General features: G+C 54.5%; 1 protein-coding gene across 41 annotated transcripts in view; it reads left to right on the forward strand.

Annotated features, from left to right (window-relative positions):
• The window catches only part of PCBP3 (poly(rC) binding protein 3), a 300088-nt gene extending 276587 nt beyond the window's left edge, over positions 1–23501 (forward strand). For 9 of the 41 annotated variants that reach the window (XM_054468336.2, XM_054468339.2, XM_054468346.2 and 6 more), the window contains 6 exons: positions 17–58; positions 11531–11609; positions 12398–12457; positions 16321–16373; positions 21128–21297; positions 22721–23498. In XM_054468336.2, the coding sequence (XP_054324311.1) occupies positions 17–58; positions 11531–11609; positions 12398–12457; positions 16321–16373; positions 21128–21297; positions 22721–22757 (441 nt within the window). In that variant the 3' untranslated portion in view covers positions 22758–23498. Of the gene's footprint in view, positions 1–16; positions 59–11530; positions 11610–12397; positions 12458–16320; positions 16374–17440; positions 18204–19426; positions 19559–21127; positions 21298–22720 lie in introns of those variants that run through there. The other 32 variants (XM_054468329.2, XM_054468332.2, XM_054468331.2 and 29 more) reach the window with 12 other exon arrangements.
• The last annotated feature ends 384 nt before the right edge of the window (positions 23502–23885 follow it).

The raw sequence follows: 23885 nt of genomic DNA on the forward strand, positions 1-23885 counted from the left end.
CTCTCTCTCTCTCTAGGCCTACACAATCCAGGGACAGTATGCCATCCCTCACCCGGATGTGAGTCTTCACTTTGTCTTCCTCTCACCTTTCTCTTCTCATGGTTGTTTACCTACCTGCATGCTGCTGTTAATTGCTACTAACATTAATATTACACAATAATATTAATCCACTTCTCAGCGTTCCTGACCTGTGTCGTATCCATATGACCTCGAATAACCTTTTAACCTCTTAGCACTAATTCTGCTTGTGTTGAGGACTTGGCCTGATGTCAAATTGTCTCAATTCTGCCGCAGTCCTGGGTTTTCCTCCCTCCCACGGGGCCTGGGAGGGAACTGAGACGGGCTCTGTCCCCGTGCAGGGCAGCGAGGATGTGCTCACCCGCCACAGGCAGGCGTCAGTGACACTTTCTGTGCGCCTAAGAAGTTGGGTGACATTATCAAACAGGCCACAGAGATACGTTGGCAAGCACATTTGAGGGCCTGGTGAAATTAACTCCCCCCTTCAGAATCCACATGGAAACGTGGGGTCTGTCTACACACAGAGATCCAGGCTGTGGAAAGCCAGTGGAACAGGCCTTTGTCTTCATTCCAGAGTCAGTGGGATGCCAGGCAGGCATCAGCGTCCTTGGCTCCTGCCCGGGCCATGCGGAGCTGGGTGCCATGCAGCTCCATGACCGGTGGCTCCGACACCTCTCTTCTGCTCCTGCTGGGTCTAGGTGTAATTCCAGTGCTGGAGGAAGAAGTTACCCTCAGATAAACCGTCGGTGTAATTCCAGTGCTGGAGGAAGAAGTTACCCTCAGATAAACCGTCGGTGTAATTCCAGTGCTGGGGAAAGAAGTTACCCTCAGATAAACCGTCGGTGTAATTCCAGTGCTGGGGGAAGAAGTTACCCTCAGATAAACCGTCGGTGTAATTCCAGTGCTGGGGGAAGAAGTTACCCTCAGATAAACCGTCGGTGTAATTCCAGTGCTGGGGGAAGAAGTTACCCTCAGATAAACCGTCGGTGTAATTCCAGTGCTGGGGGAAGAAGTTACCCTCAGATAAACCGTCGGTGTAATTCCAGTGCTGGGGGAAGAAGTTACCCTCAGATAAACCGTCGGTGTAATTCCAGTGCTGGGGGAAGAAGTTACCCTCAGATAAACCGTCGGTGTAATTCCAGTGCTGGGGGAAGAAGTTACCCTCAGATAAACCGTCGGTGTAATTCCAGTGCTGGGGGAAGAAGTTACCTCAGATAAACCGTCGGTGTAATTCCCGTGCTGGGGGAAGAAGATACCCTCAGATAAACTGTCGGTGTAATTCCAGTGCTGGGGGAAGAAGATACTCTCAGATAAACCATCGGAGGGGAACCCTGGGCTGCTCTGGGCTGTGCAGCTCTGAGCCCTTAGGGGCCAAGAGATAAAAGGAGCAAAGGGCCTCTCTGGAGACGGCTTTATGACCCCCAGGGAGTGAGGGCCGCACTGGCAGGCACTGGGGAGAGGAGAGGGGAGAGCAACAGAGAACGAGAGACGGCCCCACTGGAAGTGCTTCGTGCTGTCAGCAGATGGGGCAAACCTGGAGTTGGTTCTGAGGAGATTTCTCTTCTCTAAACCATTTTGAACGTTTGCCCAGCTCAGTAGCTGCTCCTCGTAATGCAGTTCCGGTCCGTGTGCTGCTCCCTCTGAACTGCGAGAGGCACCTCTGAGCTGGATGGGAGGTGGCTGTCAGGTGAGCGGGCTGCTCAGGAGCCTTCTGCAAACCCTGATGCTTTTGAGTTGGGGGCAAGGACATCCATCTGAGTGAGATGAGAAGGCAGGTCAGGAGTGTTTTTAAGAGTTAATGATCATTAAATAAATCTTTGATATAGAGATGCAATTTATTATCATTGCAGGAAAATTTATATTGAATGGAGAATAGATAACAATAGTTATTCCATTAAAGGCAACACATTAATCAAATGGTAGAGAAACGCTCATCAAGAAAAACCTTTCCCCACCTGCCCCAGAGGCCATTTTTAGTGGTTCCCGGCATCAGACCTTTGGTGTTGCTGCTGTAGCTACATCAAGGACATCTCATCCTGGGGTCAGCTGTAGACACCAGTGCCTGTCCCCACTAGGAAGCCGGGCTGTGGCCACCACACACCGGAAGGCACTGTTGGGGCTGCCCCAGCCTGCACCCAGCAGCAGCACTGGGCAGAAGCAGAGGTGTATGCGTGTGTGTGTGTGTGTGTGTGTGTGCATGTCCCCGTGCATGTGTGTGGCAGGGGTACGGGGGGCAGATGTGATGGCTCCTAACAGAAAGCCTGTGTGAAGGAAAATGAAGATGGAAGCCAGGGGAGTCAGAGCCGACTTTCTGGGATGGCCCAGTTCCATTTCGGACTCAGGACAGGTGGTCATGCACATCTAGAGATGCATGTGTGCAGAGGCAGGTTCCAAAGGAGGGGGTCACTTGACTTTGCAAAGCTCTGGAACCCAAAGGAAAGGCAGTGTGCGGTGCCCTTGGTAAAGGGAAGGTTAGTCGATGGGGTCAGGGTTTGTCTTTACCCCAGACAGTCGCCCTGAAGTTGGATGTTCAGACCTGCAGGGACCCTCTGGTGACACCTTACGGGTTTCCTGTGGCCACAGAGCCTAATGTTCTCACGGTGGCCTTTGGCTGACCACCCGTCTGAGCCAGAATGCTTGTGGTCTGAAATTTCCAGAGGCCGTGGCTGTGTGCTACGGTGGGACTGCAGGACTCTGATGTTTGGTTATTGGCTTTTACTTCGATCGGTGGCTTTGCTCTTTCTCATGTGACTTTCTCAGTATCTCTTAGAAATGGTTGTGCAGATTGTTTCAAATTAGTTTAATGTATAACTAACTGTTAAGAGAACTGCCTCAGTGCATGTGGTAATGATTTGAGATACCTGGTGCTATGGTTTAAATATGTCTATTCCTCCACGATTTCTGTGTTGGAACCTAATCACCAAGGTGACAGTATTAGAGGGTGGAGGGTCCCAGGGCTGGGGAGTGATTGGGTCATGAGCGCTCCACCCTCGTGAACAGCATTGATGCCCCTATAACAGAGGCTTCAGATAACAGAAGCTTCAGAGAGTGGCCTCCCCTCCATCCCTCCTGTCATGTGAGGACAAGAGCGTTCAGGCACCATATTGAAAGCAGAGACTGGGCCCTTCCCATACACCAAACCAGCCAGCACTTTTATCTCCAGTTTCCAGCTCCCATAACTGTGAGCCACACATTTATGCTGTTTCTGAATTGCCCGGTCTAAGGCATTTTGTCATAGCAGCAGGAGTGGACTGAGGCGCTTGATTCTTTACTGTGAAATAGCTCTCTGTGGAAGACATTCTGTTTCTACATCGGTGTCGTGAGATATGCAGAGCAGCTGTTATTAATAGAAGACTGGAAGCTTCCATAGTGCTTTTCTTGCAGGCGTGTAAAATTGAAGACTTGGACAATCACTTAATCATTAAACACAAAAATAAAATGATTGTTTAGTGACATAGGTAACAATAGTCAGGAAGCAATTTTTATCTGAGCTTGGTATTTAGTAGAAATTTTTAAAGCAGCGGTATTTAGTAGAAATTTTTAAAGCTTCAATTTCTTACAATATCAATATAATTATAGAATATGTTGTTTTAATTTATAATGTAATTGAATAGAAAGTTTATTTATACCACAGTGCCGGCTTATATACAGATACTAGAGTCATTTTTTAGGAACATGATATTTGACCTGGATGTGTGGGCCCATGAATAAGAAACATCAAGCATAAGAAAATACATTCCTTAGGTTTGAGTATTTCTTTATGTAAAACTAAAATATGCATGTGTTTTCTGTGCCCAATTTTAAAAAGTGTTTTTAGCTTGTTCTTATTTAAGAATCATCTGGGCTGGGCATGGTGGCTCAGGCTGGGTGTGGTAGCTCAAGCCTGTAATCCCAGCCCTTTGGGAGGCTGAGGCAGGTGGATCGCTTGAGCTCAGGAGTTTGAGACAAGCCTGGCCAACATGGCGAGACCCCGTCTCTACCAAAAATACAAAAAAATTCAGCCAGACGCAGTGGCACACGCTTGTAGTCCCAGCTACCTGGGAGGTGGAGGCGAGAGGATTGCCTGAGCCCGGGAGGCGGAGGTTGCAGTGAGCCGAGATCATCCCACTGCACTCCAGCCTGGGCAACAGAACGAGACCCCGTTTCAAAAAAAAAGGAGTCATTGGCACTGATCTGCCTTCGCCCGCTTTTCTCCAGCTCCTCACGCGCCACGTGCATCGTTTCACCCACGTCCTCCTCGAGGCTTACTGTGCTCTGGATATGCAGGTGTTTTGAAGAGGCACAAAGCTGCTCGACAGGGGGAAGGACTTAGGAGGACTGAAGTCAGGCTCTCCAGTATGGCCGCTCAGCAGCCCTGGAGACTATCCATGTGCCTCTGTGTGTCCTGCCTGGGTCAGACCAAGTGCAGTTTCAGAAACGAGAAAGAGAAACAGCACCTGAGACCTGGGACCTGAGAGCAGAGCCGAGAGCACCCACGCCTGGACAGACCGCTTGACTCTCACCCAGCACGTCTGCACCTTTAATCACAGCGGGGAAGTTACACCAGGAAGGAATTGTTTTTTCTGGAAGAAATGAGTGAACTTCAAAAATACCCTCATAGTCCAGGTACAGTGGCTCTCTTCTGCGATCCCAGCACTTTGAGAGGCCAAGATGGGAGGATTGCTTGAGCCCAGGAGTTGGAGACCAGCTTGGACAAAAGAGCAAGACCCCATCTCTACAAAAAAATACAAAAATTAACTGGGTGTGGTGGCACACACCTGTAGTCCCAGCTACTCAGGAGGCTAAGGTGGGGCGGTTACCTGAGCCCCGGAGGTCGAGACTATAGTGAGCTGAGATCGCACCACTGCACTCCAGCCTGGGCGACAGAGCAAGACCTTGTCTCAAAAAAAGAAAAAATACCCTCATATATACAAATCTTTATTTCTAGTCTTCCAGGTCTCCTAATCACTCTCTTACTTAACATCCCCATCATTTAAAGGGGATGTTGAAAGCAAGCAAAAATAAAAACATGTTAGAGTTGACGAAGAATTTGCCACATAGGCTATTTTAGATGAGGCTTTGCACCAACCCTGTGAAGCAGATCTCAGGACCGTGGGGCCAGTTCCACACACAAGGAAGTGGAAGCTCTGAGAGGTGCCTTGGCCAGAGCTCATGAGCCAGGCAATGGGAGGGCTTGGCATAGCCGCCCAGGCAGCTGGATGTGAGCAGCAGATGTGCAGCAATGCTGGGAATCAAGTGGACACCAGTATCTGCTAAGAAGCTGGTTCTTCAGTGAAAGAGTCGTGGGGAAATTGTAGAAATGTGTCATTGTAAGTGGGAGCCAGGGATGGGAGGCACGGCCAGATGCTGTGCTGGACGCGGCCCTTCATCCCAGCTGTGCAATCCCCGTGACTCTGTCGGTGCCACACGTTTCCCCGGACACATGAAGGGCACGCGTGGGATCTCGTGACAATCTCATGCACTTGCAGAGATTTGGGCAGATTGTTGCAGAGTGCTTTCTCCTCCCACTTGTTCTGTGTCTCCCTCTGGAACCCTGTGGGGAGGTGGGTGAGGGGTCCACTCACTGTAGTGCGAGAGTAGTCAATGCCACATGCCCTGGGCACGTGCTGAAGGGCCCAGCCTCTCTCACTCTAAAGCCCGGCACTTTCCAAGACCTTGCAGCTGCAAGTGGTGCAGAGGCTTGCCCATGGCCCCACCTGCTGTCAGAGCTGTGCTACTGCAGCCACTCCATTCATGAAACAAGAGGCCCAGGCAACCCTCACTGCTGGCTGGAGTTCCATCTTTCCTTTCTTGGAACACCCCATCCTCTGCAGGGCCCCAGTGGCACGGCTCTCACATGCTGTTCCTCCCAGCTTGCCCTTCTCAGAACCAGACTTTGCATTTTTACAGGACCCTCAGGCGACTCACTGGCCCGTGGAGGTCTGAGAAACACAGTCAGGAGGCCTGAGAAGGAAGAACATGCATCCAGTTGGAAGCCCAGGGGAGACATGGAATGGAGAGAGAAAATTCCAAGAGACACACAGAGAACCTTCCAAAATTAGAGAAACCATCAACAATTCCCAAACAGGATAAACAAAGAGAAATCCATCTTAGAAATATCGAAGCAAGACTACATAACACCAAAGACCAAAATCAAATCTTAAAAGTAATCAGAGATAATATGACAGAGGAACAAGAGTGAGAAATTTGGTTGACTTCTCATCAGAAACTTTAAAAGCCAGCAGATGGTGGTATAATCAAAGAAAATAGTTGTCAGCATAAAATTCCGTCTCAAGGGAGGATCTTCCAAGGACCTACAGGTAGCTATTTGTAGACAAACTGATCTGACCAGCAGGCCCCAGCACATGATCTTCTGATGGATGCCCTGTGGGAAGAAGGAAAACGATCCCAGAAGGAAGGCTGGAAATGCAAAGAAAAGTGTGCACATTTGGTAAACAAACATCATCTGTGAAGTCACTAATGCCCTTATCTGATTCACAGGATTGACACAACAGTCGAGTGGATAGAAACAGCACACGTATGATCGGGTGTGCGTGAGGAGATGCGAACACCCGGAACAGTTGAGTGGATAGAAACAGCACACGTAAGATCGGGTGTGTGTGAGGAGATGTGAACACCCGCAGGTCTCTGTCTCATTCCACTAGAGGGTGAAGACACCGGGTGTAGACTCTCAACGCACACGTTAAAGTTTCAGTGACCACTAACAACAAAGGAGTCCGATATGTAACCTCTGTGACAGGACAGGGGAAACAAGTGAGGGGAAAAATTATTAATCCAACAGAAGAAAAGGAGTGAAATAAAAAAGAAACTCTGGAAAAGCAGGACAATTAGAAAACAAGTGTCAAAAATTAGTCTAAACATGTGGATGATTGTGATCAAAGTAAAATTACGAAATTTCAGTTAAGAAGCAAAGGCTGCCAGACTATATTTTTAAGCTGAACAAATAGGCAAGCAAACAAGCAAAAAATAATTTTTTTGGTTTTTTTTCTTTCAAGAGACACACCTAAAGCATAAGGACCCAGAAAAAATGAAAGAATGGGAAAAGGCTAAGGAATATGCAACAAAATAAACTGGTGTACCAATATTAACATCAGTAGGGGAAAAAAAACAAGACTTTAAGAGAAAAACTTTAGTCATTACATGTTGATAGAAAATTCAGCTCACAAGAAGATATAATTCAAAATTTATACGTGCCTAAAACATAGCTTTAAAAGGAAGCCGTCCACGAGACTTGGACAGGACAGAGCTGCCCACGAGAGCCTGGGAGAGGGCAGACGCTCCACACAGTGCCAGGACGGTGGGTCAACCACGTGGGGAAATTGATCTTTACTTCCTGCCATAAACAAAAATCATTTCCCATGTGTCAAGAACTCCAACACAAGACAGAAGAATTTAGCAGTTTTAGGAGAAAATATAGAAGAATGTCCTATTCTCAGGTCAAGGGAGGTTTTCTTAAAACGTAAGCACAGACCGTAAAGGAAAATACTGGTGAGTTCCACTATATTAAATGTTAGAATACTGTTTCTCATAAGACACCGCAGGAGAGTGGGGAGAAGATCTGTGCAGCAGGAATGACAAGACAGGATGGCATCTGAAATGCTGGGGTGCTCTTGGGAAGTCAGCAAAAATCAAGCAATAAGAAAAATGGGCGAATGACAGAAACAGGCATTTTGCTGGAGATGAAATAGAACGCAGGTTAGAACCACTGTGGTGGGGGCCTGTTTCTTGGCCTGAGTGATAGTTGCATGGGTGCATTCATTTTGTGATAATTCATTGAGTTGCATTTTAAATGCTTGTAATTTTAATAGTTGTCTATGTGTTACATTCTGAAACAACGTGAAATAGAAAAGACAGTTTACAGAGAAACATCAGCAATGGGATACATCCCCTGCCCACCCTCCTCCCCTCCCCTTCCTCCCTCTCCCCCTCCTCCCTCCCCTCCCCTTCCTCCCTCTCCCCCTCCTCCCTCCCCTCCCCTTCCTCCCTCTCCCCCTCCTCCCTCCCCTCCCCTTCCTCCCTCTCCCCCTCCTCCCTCCCCTCCCCTTCCTCCCTCTCCCCTTCCTCCCTCCCCGCCCCTTCCTCCCTCTCCCCCTCCTCCCTCCCCGCCCCTTCCTCCCTCTCCCCCTCCTCCCTCCCCGCCCCTTCCTCCCTCTCCCCCTCCTCCCTCCCCGCCCCTTCCTCCCTCTCCCCCTCCTCCCTCCCCGCCCCTTCCTCCCTCTCCCCCTCCTCCCTCCCCGCCCCTTCCTCCCTCTCCCCCTCCTCCCTCCCCGCCCCTTCCTCCCTCTCCCCCTCCTCCCTCCCCGCCCCTTCCTCCCTCTCCCCCTCCTCCCTCCCCTCTCCTTCCTCCCTCTCCCCCTCCTCCCTCCCCTCCCCTTCCTCCCTCTCCCCCTCCTCCCCTCCTGCCCTCCTCTCCTTCACTCTGCCCTCCTCCCTCCTCTCCTCTCCCTCCCTCTCCCCCTCCTCCCTCCTCTCTCCTCTCCCTCCCTCCCTCTCCCCCTACTTCCTCCCCTCCTGCCCTCCTCTCCCTCCCCTCCTCTCCCTCCCTCCCCTCCTACCTTCCTCTCCCTCCCTCCTCTCCCCTCCCTCACTCTCCCCCTCCTCCCTCCTCTCCTCTCTCCCCTCCCTCACTCTCCCCCTCCTCTGTCCCCTCCTCTCCCTCCCTCTCGCCTGCCTACCTGACTTTCTTCCTCTTTCCTCTCAGTGGTTTGGAGGTACTGGTGAGAACCAAAAGCCTCATTTTTTTAACAGGGCAGAATTTTCCCAAAAAGTGGAAGGCCCCTTGGCACTTAGTCCTGTTCTCTCCTTTAAAAAATGTGGAAATTGAGTCCAAACGAGGTACAGTGGCCTGACTGATCCCGGGCAGAGCTAGGGTGAGCACCCGCCCATCCTCTCCACAGACGCTCCCCCAGCACCGCCCAGTGCTAGTCCAGGCCTCCCTAGGACGTCCCCTACATTTGTAGGTGGGGAGGAGAGAGATTTATTTGCTAGTGTGGTCATTTCTTCGTAAAAAGCCAAAAACGTATCGGGAGACATTTTTGTCATCCGCAGCCACAGTTGCTGCTCACTCACATCCATTCCCCCACTTGATAGTTCGAGGAACTGAGGCCTGGAGACACCAGGCCTTCCTATCGCCACAGCCACAGGCTGGGCCATCTTGGAGCCGACTCCAACCCCTGTAGAGCCCAGGGGGCACCCCTCCCCTGTGCCCCAATCCCTGGCCATGGGGCAGCTCCTGAGCCCCACTAGGAGTCGGGGGTTTGTGGATCCCATCTGTGCCATTCAGCGTCCTGTGACTGTGGATGAATTTGCCAGGAGTGTCTCACCCCGCCGTGGGCGATCTTGCCTGCAGTTCTCCTACCCGGCCTGGGACACTTGCGGTCTTTCCTGACGTGCCCTGTCCAGGTGGGGCGCCTTCACTAGGACCCCAGATGTGCCTGCTTCCTCCTGCTGCCCCCGCAGGGCCTCGTGTATCTCCGGGAGGTAGACTGTCCCGGTGACTTCAGCTGGTGTCCTTGGGACAGCATGTCCCCCACAAGCTCTCCTGGCACCCTCATCAGAGGCTTCCGCACACATCCCCTCAGATAACCCGGCACGCCCATTCATGTTACATCACGGGGCAGCGCAGATGCCACCCACTTGGGAGCTGGGGTCAGAGGACAGCCAGGAAGGCAGAGAGGCCTGGGCGGGGCCTGCTTTGTAGATGTGCCCCTGTGTAAGTGCTCACCAGATGTGTCTGCAATGGCAGATGCTCAGGGAGCAAAGTCAGGCTGCGGCAACACACACCCTACAATCTCACTGCTCTCCACTGAATGCAAAGGTGTGCCAGAGGCCGCGGGCTTGCCATGGGGACCAGACCCCATCCTGTGGGAGCAAGAAGAGGCCAGATGGGCTGCAGCACACCAGACAACCCCATCCTGCCAGGCCTGCCCTGCCCCCCAGCCCAGACCTGGCTGCAAGGCCAGGGGTTGGGGAGGGGCGGGACTGGGGAGCAGCTCCCCCATCCTCCCAGGGTACTAGGTACTGAGGAAGGAAGGGCCTTTATCTTGACTCTGGGTGAACTCTTAGGGGAGGGCTCCCAGCTCCTGAGAGGCCAAGTTCAAACCCACCCAGGAGCACACAGCTGGGAAGGCGCTGGGACCACAGTCGCCGCATTCCTGACTGTGCCCCCTGGTGTCAGGGAACCCAGGTTCCAGGGGTGGCCAGGGCAAGCATGGGGGTCTGGTCAGGTGCTCAGCAGCCAGCCTTCTCACGTGCAGACAGCAGCTCTGCTCCGAGCGCCCACACCCCCCCAGCATTGGTGGCCTCTGTGGCAGCTTCTGCCACACATACCCTGTGCAGTGAGGAAGCTGAGGTGCCTGCCTGGCTGTGGGTCGCAGGAGTCCACACAGCCACGCTGGGATGTGTTTGGGTTGAATGTTCTGAAGGGAAAATGCTGGGGAGGTGGTGCCCTCCCCGAATGTGCCACCTCCCCTGCCTACCGGGCAGCACCACAGAGGAGCTTTGCCCGGTGTCCTCCTGAGCCCCAGGACACCCTCTGCAGCACCCAGCCTTGACAGCCCCACTGGAGGCCTGCGGCTCCTGGGAAAGCCAGGCCTGAGGAGCACCATGCCCTCTGCTGAGCAGTCCTGGGCTCTCTAAAGGGTGGAAGAATTTTGAGCCTCACCTTGCCACATTTACCATTATCTTCTGCTATTTTTAGTTTTTATTTAAGAAATGAGGCTCAGGTAAAATAACTTTAAAAATGGCATCAAAGCCCCCTTCAAATGTCTTGTGGCCCGAGGATGGGAGGAGAAGGGCTGGGGGCAGCCTGCAGGGACTGGGGACACAGGCGGCTCCCAGCTGAGGGCCCGAGGCGTCCCTCCCTCATGCCTTCCACAGAACCTTGTAACACTAGTGTTCTGTAATCCCAGGGAAGGCAAGACGCTTCTGGAGGTGACTAAAAGGCAGGTGTGTGGCCCCTCGGGTGTTCTCCCTACCCCAGGTCACCTCATGGGTAAAGCAAGGCCCTGCAGGGGAGGGGAGTGGGCCAGGCCTAGCACAGGGTGAGACCAGGGCGAGGTTTGCAAACTCATGCCTCTGTGGATCCCACAGGGGCTAGGCTGATTTTAGTGACTAGTGACTTGGCCTTGAATCTCCTAGAAGTGCAGCTGGTCTTCATCTGTGGCTCCTGGACTCCCCCAGACTCTCCATGGCCCACTGGCCCCGGCCTCCTGTCCACACCAGCCTTTGAGAGGGAGGCTGGGCCAGTCCAGGCTGGAGCTGCCAGGGAGCCAGGGAGAGAAGACAGCGGCTTCCGGAGCTGCCCTCTGCACGCCGGGCATTGGCCTGCTCACAGCCTGGACTCCATTGGCTTCCCCCAGGCCAAGTCCTTGCGTTCTCTTGCGTCTGCCATGTGTCCGCATGGCCCTCTTTCTATCTATCTGTGCAAAGTTCTGTTACTGCCGTTTTAATTTGGTGTGACTTGTACTCAATGACAATAACCTTCTTAGCTCTCGTGTCCCTCCTACCCCAGCAGTTGACCAAGCTCCACCAGTTGGCCATGCAGCAAACCCCCTTTCCTCCCCTCGGACAGACCAACCCCGCTTTCCCCGGTACGTACCCAGCCCTTTTCTCACCTCCTTCTCTTCTCACCTGGGGACTTTCTCTTTCTGAGCTGTGTTATTCGGTGCAGTGTATAGAACAGGTGCAGTTGGAGTTGTGAGTGCCGGTGGTGCAGGGTTCACATGCAGCAGGCTTGCCAGGGCTGGGGCCGGGGACAGGGTGGGGGCGGGAGGTGGGTCTCACTCCCCCTGTGGGGGGCTAGTTCACCTTACAGCTGGCCTTGCCATAGCCTTGCTTGTGAAGAGACGTCTGCCCACCGAGGGTCTGCACTTGCTGGGCAGTGCCCTGTGCTGCCTGCAGTCTGTCCTGGATGGCCCTTCCTGCTGAATGTACCCACTAGGCCGCCCTGGAGCCTTTTCTCTCCAGGAGTGAGAGCACAGCAGACGTGGATGCTCTTCTGCAGGAAGCCACTGCATATCCCAAGGTGGCACCCAGCCCTGCCCCAGGAGAGCAATGACCCGAGTCAGCCCTAGCCCAGTCGCTGTCATGAGGCCGTCAAGGGTGGCCATCCGTGGCAAGCCCACCCTCCCCTGGCATGCCTGGCAGTTGGGTGTCCCTCCCTGCAGAGGCAGCGCCATGCCTGTGGACAACTCCCCTCTCCCCCAGCATGCCTGGCAGCTAGGTGTCCCTCCCCACAGAGGCAGTGCCATGCCTGTGGCCGTGGCCGGAGAGAGCGTCGGTGCGTGCGCCAGTCATATTTTGAGCTTCCCTAGTTGAAGGGACCCTGCTTATCTCCTTGAGGGCAAAACATTAAACCTGTCTCTTCTTTGCTCTCCAGGAGAAAAGCTGCCTTTACACTCCTCCGAAGAAGCTCAAAATCTGATGGGCCAGTCATCAGGTAACACAAAGCCACACTGACAGGAGAGCAGGCCAGGGTGGCAGAGCAGAGCCCCAGTGGGAGGAAGTGTGGGGGCCCTGCTGCTGCAGCAGTTTACAGCTTCCATGAGAGGCTGTGGACCAGCCTCAGGTGGTGCCATGCTGCCACTGTGGCTGGATGGTGGGGCCTGAGGTGCTCAGAGCAGGGCACCCCGTGGATGGTGGGGCCTGAGGTGCTCAGAGCAGGGCACCCGGCCATGGGAGGTGGCTGTGGGAGCAGGAAATAGAGGTCTCACCATGGTGCGCTTTGGAAATGGGTTTCATAGGACTATGAGCAAACCCTTAAGGAGGAAGATCAGTCTGTGCTGGATTTGCCTGCACCCCTCCCAACTTGCATTGAAACGTTCATTCCTCAGACACTGTGGGCAGCACATAGATTTGTAGATTCAGTGACCGAGGCCATGAAACAGACACAGTTGTTTGCCTGGGGCTTAGCAGGTTCCTAGGTGCCCGTGAAGAAGATGCCACACACGCACCACACCTTGTGACTCCATGTGCACATGGCCGGTGCCACGGTGGCTTCCTGGTGGCCAGGCAGGTGTCCTGTGACGACCCTCCCCTCACCAAGGCCCTGGGGACTGCGGTGCACACACATGCCAGCCACAGCAGGGTTAAATCGAGTGGGCAGTGATGGGAGGTGTTTGTGGCCTCTTTGAATGCTGCGGCCAGGAGACTTCCAGCGTGGGCTTGGACTGCAGGTTGGGGCAGCCTCCTTTACCCCTGGTACCTGGAATGTCATCATCTTCATAAGAAACAGACTCACCTGGGCCATGCCGTCCTGAGATGAGTGAACATGTCGGCCATGCCGTCCTGAGATGAATGAACACAACGGTCATGCTGTCCCGAGATGAACAAACACCTAGGCCATGCTGTCCTGAGATGAACGAACCCCTGGGCCATGCTGTCCTGAGATGAGCGAACACCTGGGCCATGCTGTCCTGAGATGAGTGAACACATCGGCCGTGCCATCCTGAGATGAGTGAACACGTCGGCCATGCCGTCCTGAGATGAACGAACACCTGGGCCATGCTGTCCTGAGATGAGTGAACACCTGGGCTGTGCCGTCCTGAGATGATTGAACACGTCGGCCATGCCGTCCTGAGATGATTGAACACGTCGGCCATGCCGTCCTGAGATGAGTGAACACGTCGGCCATGCCGTCCTTAGATGATTGAACACGTCGGCCGTGCTGTCCTGAGATAAATGAACACAACGGTCATGCTGTCCTGAGATGAATGAACGCCTGGGCCATGCCATCTTGAAACGAATGAACACATCGGCCATGCTGTCCTGAGATGGATGAACACCTGGTCCATGCCGTCCTGAGATGAATGAACACATCAGCCATGCCGTCCTGAGATGAATGAACACATCGGCCATGCTGTCCTGAGATGAACGAACACCTGGGCCTTGCCGTCCTGAGATGGATGGACACCTGGTCCATGCCGTCATGAGATGAATAAACACATCAGCCATGCCATCCTGAGAGGAATGAACACATCGGCCATGCTGTCCTGAGATGAGTGAACACCTGGGCCATGCCGTTCTGAGATGAATGAACACATCGGCCATGCTGTTTTGAGATGAATGAACACATCAGCCATGCCATCCTGAGATGAACGAACATATCGGCCATGCCATCCTGAGATAAATGAACACATCAGCCATGCCATCCTGAGATGAGTGAACACATCGGCCATGCTGTCTTGAGATGAATGAACGCAGCAGCCATGCCGTCCTGAGATGAATGAACACATCAGCCATGCCATCCTGAGATGAACGAACACATTGGCCATGCCATCCTGAGATGAATGAATACATCGGCCATGCTGCCTTGAGATGAATGAACACATCAGCCATGCCATCCTGAGATGAGTGAACACATCGGCCATGCTGTCCTGAGATGAATGTCCTGGTTATGCAGACATTTCTTTATATTATTTGCTTAACTTTAGTGCTCTCCTAGGAAGATTTCCCATACTTTCCTCCCTTTAATCAAAATATCCCAAGTTCAACAGGTCTGGCTCACTCCTCTCTATTCATCTAAGGTCTACTTTGTTCAGGAATTCCTGTCTAGGACTCAGGCAGGACCAAGGAAATCTTTTCAGCGACATTTTAAATATCACTGTTTATGGAATGTTTATAGATAGTTGAATAACCAAATAAGTGTTGTTTTGAAAGTATCTTTATTAAAAGAATATAAAGAACAGAAACTCTAGGCTTATATATGCAAAAGAAAAATAATGGAGAATTAGAGATGAATTGGTTCATTCAGCACCAACTGATCCCCTCTTGTGCTGGACAGCCCCACAGGACCACCTCTGCCCTGTGGGGTCACTCCCTGCCAGGGAGACTGGCTGGCCACAGTGAGAGGATCCTCTGGTTGGTGGTGCCAGTACCATAAGACAAGATGAGAGATGGCATTGTGGACAAACTGCCCCACCCAGGGCCCAGGGAGGGTGTGGCTGGCAGGGATGGGGGGCAGGGCAGAGGTGGTGGGGAGGAACAGGAGCTGTGTGGCTTTAACATGGAGTTGGGGGGCACAGGAGGCGCCGTGAGGAAGTAGGAGCTCATTGGGAGTCTCCAGCCATTGGAGGTGCATTTTGGGGACCCCTCTGGTCTGTCTGGAACCTAGGCTGAGGAGCACAGCAGAGGCAGGAACCAGCAAGAGGGGAGCATGGGGGTGGGAGGAGGGCTCCCCAGTCTGGGGTATTCTGAAGGTACATCAGCCAGGCCTGCGATGGTTAGGAGGGGTGGATCCCGGGGTCTCCAGGGCCCAGGCTGAGCTGCAGAATCTGAGTCACAAGAACCACATGGGGCCTGTGAGGGGAAGAGCAGAGTGTCAGCGTTAGACTTGCAGGTTGGAGCCACCACTTGTCCAGGAAATGGAAATGCTGAGCACGAAGAGCAGAGCAGCCTCTGGCCCCTCCTGTGCCAGTACTCATGGGGCTTGCAGCCTCCAAGCAAGAGCAAATCTTGGACTTGAACTCTGAGAGGTTGTCTTATCTGATGGTACTAAGTGGAGATTTGTAAATATAAAAACTTAGGCTTGATGATCAATTAGACCCATATCGTCACTCTTCAACAAAGAAAGGTATCTATATAGAAATGTGCAGCTTTTCATTGGCCCTAGCACTTCATTTTTGGCTCAGTGATGCCATTAGGTCTCCTTGCTCTGAACTGGAAGAACTGCCTGGTGGGCCTGAGCTGTCTGAGCCAGGCTATGTGCAGGGGCATCTATACAGAGTTACATCAGAATCGGAATGAGAGGCAACTTTGCGTGATCTGCCATCTGCTGTCCCCTGCAGCAGGCCGGGGGTGTCACAGGGAGGTGGGGCACTGTCGGGTAGAGCGGTGTGGGCCTCAGAACCAGTGGGGTATCCTGAGAACTAAGGGAAAATGGGCACTCAGCATCAGTGTGACCATCATGGCCTGTGCCCTGGGTGCTGCACAGAGACCCTGAGACATGCTGGATGGCCCTGCCCTTCAGCCAGGGCCCACCAGGGTGGCTTTCCAAGGTGTCACAAGAGAGTATACAAACATAACAGGGGAGTGAAGTCACGCTGTGCACAAAATGAAAAAAACAAAATGTCCTGCGTGGGTCTCTCTTTCCTTCTTTTGAGAGAAGTTGGGACTAAGGAAATTGGGTGGCAGTTTGGGACTGAAAGCTCACAGGGTCCTGGCCCTCTGGGCTGTGCTGACCCTCACACTTGGGCCAGCTCTACAGCCCTGTCTCACTTGACCCAGGAGAGTGGGGGCCAGGCACTGGAGTGTGACTGTTAGCAGCCTTCCACCAGCCTAACCATGTCCCCTTGGTATACCCAGGTCTGGATGCCAGCCCACCAGCCAGCACTCATGAGCTCACCATTCCCAATGATGTGAGTATGCCCCCTGTACCCGCCTGTCCCTGGGTAAAAACACCAGGCACAAGTGGCTGTCAGCTTTGCTGTCCTTTGGGCAGAGGGACCCACTGCTTGGTAATGCCTTCACCACCCCAACCCCACTGTTTGATCTGTGTCCTCCCTCCTTTCCTTTTTAAAGTGGGTTTAATGCCCATAAAAAGTTATGTGCTTTTACATCCCTAAGATGTTGAACAAGCAACAGGCTAAAGGGGACTTCAGATATTAATCAGTAGTCAGATGAGAGTTGGGCTGAGAACCCATGTTGCTGTGGAGGCACTGCCCTGGTACGGGTCAAACCTTGAAGAACAAGGTGGCCCAGGAATGCTCTAGAGTGGACCCACCCACAGTATTATCTCCATCGGCCCTGGCCCCTCAGAAGGTTTGGGATTCTCCATGAGTTGGCTCCAACAGACTTGAAGTTGGTTGGATGTCACAGACTTGTCTAGATTCCTTCTAGCACTCCTCAGTCTGTTCATGCCTTCAGCATACCTGAGGGTGTGGCCTTACGAGCTCCCCTCAGCACACTCAGTCCTCCCCAGAGTAAGCACGGGTCTTGAGGATAGAGAGGACTATTCTCTGAATGCTTGACTTATCCACAAACTGAGAGACCAGGGAGGGCATAGGCCACATGTCCTTGAGGGATAGCTGCCAGAGCAGCAAGCAGAGTCCCTGTGTGGGATGTGGAGATGGCTGCCCCACTTACAGCTCAAGCATCCAGGAGCCTTTTCTGCCCTAGAGCTGTGGACTTTGGGAACCTTCACTGTTCTGCCCCTTTACACCTGCTGGGCAGGAAATCTAAGCCCTGTTCCTTCCTTTCATACAAGTTGACCATAGGAAGCACAGATTTGGCAGTTCAGGGAGATCACCAGTCCTGTGTGTGGAAGATGGACAGTGGAGCGGGAGAAAAAGAGGCAGAAAAGAGCAGGGTCACCAGATGAGCGGACCATGAGGCTGTCTGGCTGGTGCCACTGACCCGCCTGAAGAGCCTTCTTCATTTGAGCCCCTCTTGGCAATGTGCACTCTAGGCCTTCTTCTTTCCCTAGGTTGCTGGTCAGGCAGAGTCCTCATGTCTGCTAAAAGAAGCTCAGGACACTCACACTCCAGGCAGCATTGTGATCCAGCCTTCTGGCATCCCCAAGGATTTCTGAGGTTGGCCCAACTTGAAAGGCAGCAGCACAGAGCCATCTCCCCAGGTGTGGGGTGGCACAGCCAACTGCTCCCTGCATTCTTGGAGGGAGGGGATTTTTCCCCAACCCTTTCCCTTACTGCAGTGGTTCCTTGAGCATTTGGTTTCTGGCATCCTCCTGAGTCTTTTCCTCTAGGTAGTAAAGCCACCGGGCTTTTCCTGTGGGGTTTTCCTTCTTTGGTGAATCAGTGTTCACTAACACCAGGTTTGGTGCTCTTATCCAAACACTCATTTAAAATGGAAATGAGCTTTAAGAGGATGAGACATCTTTGGAGAGCTGGTCAACCTGTTTCCTGGGGTCTCCTTTGTACAGATGGATGCTGGTTTTCCCAGCTCTTCATCACTCACTTCCCATCCTCCTCCTGGGGATCTTCCTAGGGAAGAGACCTGCTTCTCAGAAGGAAGGCAGCTTCCTCTTATCCCAGTGCCTTTGGGTACAGCCTTCCATGCTTCTTCATGGAAAAGGCTGTTGACGACACTGTCAGGGGGCTTTCACCAGCACCCCTAGATTTCATGAGGGATGTATCCGGGCTGCACCAAAGCTGATGTTCCTCACATGGTGGCTGCCTGCTACCTTCTTGGAGAAAAGGAAAAAATAAAATGGGTGTGCTTGTTCTGAACTTGCCTGTCATCTCGTCCACGTCCGTCTCGTGCTGCCTCAGCGTTCCTGCAGAAAGACACTGCTTGGAGGCAGGGACTCCTGAGACTCACAGGCTCCCCAGCACGGCCACTGGGGATACAGGCCAGTCCAGGGGCCCCAGCCCTTTGGTTCCCTTTCTGACGATCACTATGGGCCTTCCTCACCACCTATTTCAGTCCTTGCTCTTGGCCATGCAAGCACTGGTGCCTGTGGTCACCCCTACTCTGCCCTAAGCAACAGTCACCCACCCACCAAGGCTCATGCCCCTTTCCTTGGTTCTTAGCTGCAGAATCAGCCAGGCCTTCTGCTGGGGAAAGGAATCTAAGGTGTCCGACAGTGGTTTCTAGGAGGAGAGGCTGCAATGGGAGCTGTTACTGCAGTTCCAGTGGAATTTGGCATTGACATCTGATTAGGAGGGGCCACATTATTTCAGAATATTTCTATCGTTCTTCTTTGAATTTGCAATAGAGGCACACAAGGGTGAGGAGAGAGGAGGAGAGGAGTCTGCTAACTGCTGGCAGGTTTCGCAGATGCAGGTGGGGCCAGGTGGGAGGCACCCTTGGGCTGCAGGGCTCAGCCTAGAAGGCATCCTCCCCTGCACTGAGCCAGCTGGCCTAGGGCAGGGCAGGTGAAGGAGGTCCGACCTCCCCACATTCCCTTCTCATGGCAGAGAGTGCCAGTACAGAAGTCACAGTGCTGTTCACCTTGGCATTTGTGGTTAGGCGGGCATGCCCTGGCTGCTCAATGACGTCCCATCAGCATTCAGACCCCACAGCTGTGTGCAGAGGAGGGGAAAGGCCTGTGGCAAAGGCAGCACCCTCCAGAGCCTAGGGAGATGGGCACTCTGAGCAGCACATCACAGGGAGCAGAGGGAGAGGGCAGGGTGAGAGCAGCAGGAGGATGCATGCCAGGGCAAAGCTGGAGTGAGGCAGTTAGAAGGCAGGGGCAGACGATTAAGCGAAGAGGGTAGGCCCTTTGTGCAGAAGGGGCAGGGAGATACTTCCTCCAGCAGGCTCCGAGGAGAGATCCAACAGCACATGTGCACGAGGCTTTCAGTGCTGCGTGTTTCAGCAGACACCACGCGCTCCAGTGCAGAAAGTGCTAGGGAGGAAAGCTGGCTGCGTGCTGGCCAAGGAGGGGTACAGGAAGTGGGGCAGTGCGAAAGCCCAGGAGCTCTCCCTCCTGGATGTTGGCATCTTACAGGGACCTGTGGTCATGCTGCCGGGTCAGCCGTGTTCCCCCTCCCCATGTGGGCCGTGCTGCTGTCCCTGGCCCGCATCAGAGATGAGCCCTTCAGATCTCTCTGCCACCAAGGAGGAAGATGCAGCCAGGCAGGTGAATGTGGCCATGTGCAAATTAGGAAACCACCCTCCTGACCCCAGGGGCACACTCAACACCACACACAGGCGTGAGCAGGGAGAGGGCTAGACTGTGGGTGGGGCCTGGGAGATGTGGGTGGGGTCTGGGAGATGTGGGTGGGGCCTGGGAGATGTGGGTGGGGCCTGGGAGATGTGGGTGGGGCCTGGGAGATGTGGGTGGGGTCTGAGAGGTGTCGGGGAGCCCAGAGATGCAGCAGGAGATAGAGGACTCCCAGCAGCCCTGGATTCTCCAGAGTGTGGGTCTCTGTGGATATCTACAAAGACAGGGTTCTGTAGTCCAGTGAGACAGCTGTCATTTCCTAGGTAACCAGCAGAGATGGCCTCTAAGGTGAGCAGAGTTGAGACACCATAGGTCTCCTCAGGGACAAGGGCTGGCTGGCGGGGCACCTGTGTCCCACCATGGAGCTACTGCTCACCCACAGACTGAGCTTGGAAGTGGATGTCCCTCCTGCATGCTGCCACATGGCCCAGCCCAGCCCTTCCATCCAGCATCTCACTGGCATAAGAACAGAAACCTGCTCCTGTCACTCAGTTTCACCACCGTTCTGACACCCCAGCAGCCTCATGGGAGGTGGAAGTGGACTCCGCCTCAGGGCCCTCGGGGACCCATGTGCCCAGCTGCCCTCCTCGCGCCCTGTGCTGGGCACCCTCCAGTCTGGGGCTTTCTCTGCCACAGGTCTGGCCACATCTCTTTCCTGTCCAAGCTCCAGAGCTCTCATCCATGGCCTATGTGTGCTTGAAGGGACTCCATTCCGTCCAGTGGTGGGCATTGAGAGATGCCATTGGCTCCTGTGCAGTCTTCTCTGGGGTCCCGAGTTGTCCCGGAGGCCCCTCATGGCTGCCCCATACGCCCCTCCCCCCTCCCTCAGCTGCTTCAAGGAGCACCCTCATTCTTGATGACCGCCTTGGCCAAAGGCCACTGTGTTCCGTCTTTAAACAGGGGTCCCAACGGGGGAATGAAAGGAGGTGCCTGAATGGCCTCAGAGTTTAATCTAAGTTCAGCAAAAGCTAAGTTTTAGGCAGCAGTGAGTTTTGCTCTGGCTTCAAGCACACATTTCTTCTTGAGCATTTGTGATGCTGCCTGTCTGGGCAGAACTGGTCTCCCTGGGATGTGGCCAAGAAGGCGCAGACACCGCTGGGCTGTGGTGGAGCCTCCCTGCTCAGCCCCTGGCTGCCACCTGTGGGTCGCTCCTGGACCCTGGGGTGACCAGTGTGGAGCACCCAGGCTGAGTGACTGTGGCCTCTTGGCTGGGTGAGCCTCCCAAAGGAGTGGGGAGCAGGGCAGCTCTGAGAGGGGCCAGCAGAGGCACAGGTGCTCTCAGCCTGACCTCGGGCAGGTGGCCTGGATCAGGCACCACTTGCAGGCAGGTGTGGATGGGGCCTCTCCAGGATGTTGAGCTCAGGGCTTGGGGCAGAGTCCAAGGCTGGTGGCCCGTCCCACAGGCCCCCTTGGGCACGCTGCCCACAGTCTTCAGGGGCTGGCTTGGGCTCTTCTCTAAGAAATCCCCCCGGTCCTTGTTTCTAGCTAATAGGCTGCATAATTGGACGCCAAGGGACCAAAATCAATGAAATTCGACAGATGTCTGGAGCTCAGATCAAAATCGCCAACGCCACGGAAGGGTCGTCAGAGCGTCAGATCACCATCACGGGGACCCCGGCCAACATCAGCCTTGCCCAGTATCTCATCAATGCCAGGTGAGCAGCTCCCAGGGGCCTCAGAGACGCCCGGAAAGGGACGCGCCGGCCGGCGTTCCATCGCCTGGACGGTCGGGGGTTGGGAGGAGGCACAGTCTGGGCCACACTCTGCCTCCCCTTCTGTCCCCTCTGCTCCAGACTGGATGGTGGGGACAGGATGGGATGGTGACAGCCTCCATGTAGACACGGGGCCACCTCACTCTCCCGACCTCCCACCCGAAGTGTCTCCAGGGACAATCCCGGAGGCTAGAGAGGAAGGCAGGTGCTCCCATGGCCCCAGACAGGCGGCCAGACCTATCCTGGAAGGCCTGACTCTTGTCCGCTCAGAGTCTCCAGAAAGACCAATGTTTGGGGACTTTGCTGTTTTGCCTCCTTTTTCATTCTCATGGAAACGTGTAGGGACAGGCAGGATAGGACTCTGCAGGCCGCTTCCTTCCGTGGGTCCCTGTGCACATGGGAGGGTCTGAAGCCACCTGGGTCCCTGTGACTGCACCCCACTCGGCCTCAAGCCAGTGCCCCACCCCCGCCAGGCACACCGTACCACCAGCTCCCCCGCCAGGCACACTGTACCACCAGCCCCACCGGCCTCTGATGTAAGGAACATTCCTCCTCCCTCCCCAAGGATGTCCTACTGCAAGAGCCCTGAGCTGCGCTTGTGGAATGGGATGGGACGGGATGGGACTGGAGGGAAGGAGAGGGGCGGGGAGGGGAGGGGCCTCTGGGTGGACACAGCCCTGCATGGGCCCTGGAACCCCTGTCCCGGTGACCCTTCTCCTGCCTGCGTACCCAGTGAGTGGGTGAGGGGCTGCCTGGAGAGGACGAGGACACCCCCTGACTTTACCCACTGATGCCCCACTGGGCTTCTGCCTCGATCCAGAGCCAGGATGGGCCTCTTTCCATCCCTGTGGCCGCAGGCCCATAGGCAGGAGGCTGGGCAAAGTGCGGCGTTGGCAAACCCAGGGCGAGCCTGGGGACGGGGCTGGTCAGGGAGGTTCCTGCCTGCCAGCCCGCATTACTGACAGCCCCACTGGGACCCGTGCTTGGGGCCAGATGGCTCTTACCCACATACACTTACTCCTGTGACAACCAAAGCCCCTTCTCAGATGCCAGGTGTGAGGCTGGGAAGGCCCTGAGCACCCCCAAGGGCTGACCCAGGGCTGTGTGGGGGGCTCCACATGGGGAAGGCCTCAAGCCCCCATGCAGGGCTGGCTCACACACCTGACGTGGTGATGGGCATGGCGGGGACCAGGGCGGGAAAGAGGCCTGTGTGCTCTGCTGTGGTCTCCAGCTCAGGACCTCCTGAGCTGACCAGGACGGCCTATCCCAGCGAGCGCAGAGGCCACACAGCCCGGCCTCACGTCTGCCCACTGATGAGGGCGTTTGTTGTGACCGTCTCTCCCTGTCCTGCCTTTGTCTGTTCTAGGCTGACGTCCGAGGTCACCGGGATGGGCACTCTCTAATCCTACCCAGCACCCTCCCCCCGCGTCACCCACCTGCCAGAGCCCAAGGCCCCCGGCTCTCGCACTCTGTACAGCCCACCTTCCCTGCCTCACAGATACCAAAAGAGAGGTTTTCTTAATTAACAAAAGGACGTATGCCATGGAGAAACACACCCGCGCACACAGCCGCTCTCTACAGAGGCTGCAGGCTCCGCCGAGTCCCCCTTCAGTGTTATTTTATTAATGACTTCCCTCCAGTCTGCCATGCACCGGCATGCACTGTTAATTATTTTAGAAATATCGTTCTTGGTGTCAGCGTAGCTGTCTGTCTTAGGAGCTGGGTCGGCGTTCCGACAGCACTTCCTGTCCACCCTTCTCCTCTGCCATCCAGAACTGTCCAGAACCGTTGCCTGAGACCCCTCCTCTCTCACACAGCCCTGCCGTGCTGACTCGGTTTCCCCTCAGAGCCAGTGTTGTCTGGGCTCGAGTTTCTGCCCCAGGTTGTGTGCTGGAATCGGGGGGCGGCTCTCCTGCCACCCATGGGGAGCGCCAGGAAAGGAGAGTCATGGAGGATGTTGGGGCTCTGACCCCGGGAGTGGGGTGGAGGGCAGAGCCTGCTGGGGGCCCTGCCTTCACAGAGATGCCGCATGCTGGGAAGGCTCCTGGGGTCCCCTGAGCGTCTTCCAGGGTGGCTGGAGAGCACAGACATGCCAGGGAGCCCCCTCTGTGCTCCTCAGAGTTCAATAAATGTCATGGCCCCTCCTCACCGGCTCTGGCTCGTCTCTGCGCCCCCCAGTGCACCCAGGCCCCGGCACTTCCATCCCCTGGGGAGACATTGCCCTGAGCCCAGTGCTTATCGAGAAGCCTGGGTTTCTTTCACACACAGATACGATTTCATTCCCCCTTTCCACAACACACATAAGTACTTCTATTTGTACTTTGGCAAAACTACTTAAAATGACAAACACAGAAACACCATTCCTGCCCAGGCACCAAAATGCCAGTTCCTAATTTGTGAGACTTACTCCCCTATAGCCGTTATGGGCACCAAAGGCCATGCCCGGTGACCCCCAGTGCTTCCACAGGTGGAGCCTATCCACCTCACATCTGCTTGGAGACAGTCCACGTGGCTCACTTGGCAGCCTGTAC

The sequence above is a fragment of the Pongo pygmaeus genome, chromosome 22 (assembly GCF_028885625.2).
Source record: "Pongo pygmaeus isolate AG05252 chromosome 22, NHGRI_mPonPyg2-v2.0_pri, whole genome shotgun sequence".
Taxonomy (NCBI): Eukaryota; Metazoa; Chordata; class Mammalia; order Primates; family Hominidae; genus Pongo; species Pongo pygmaeus.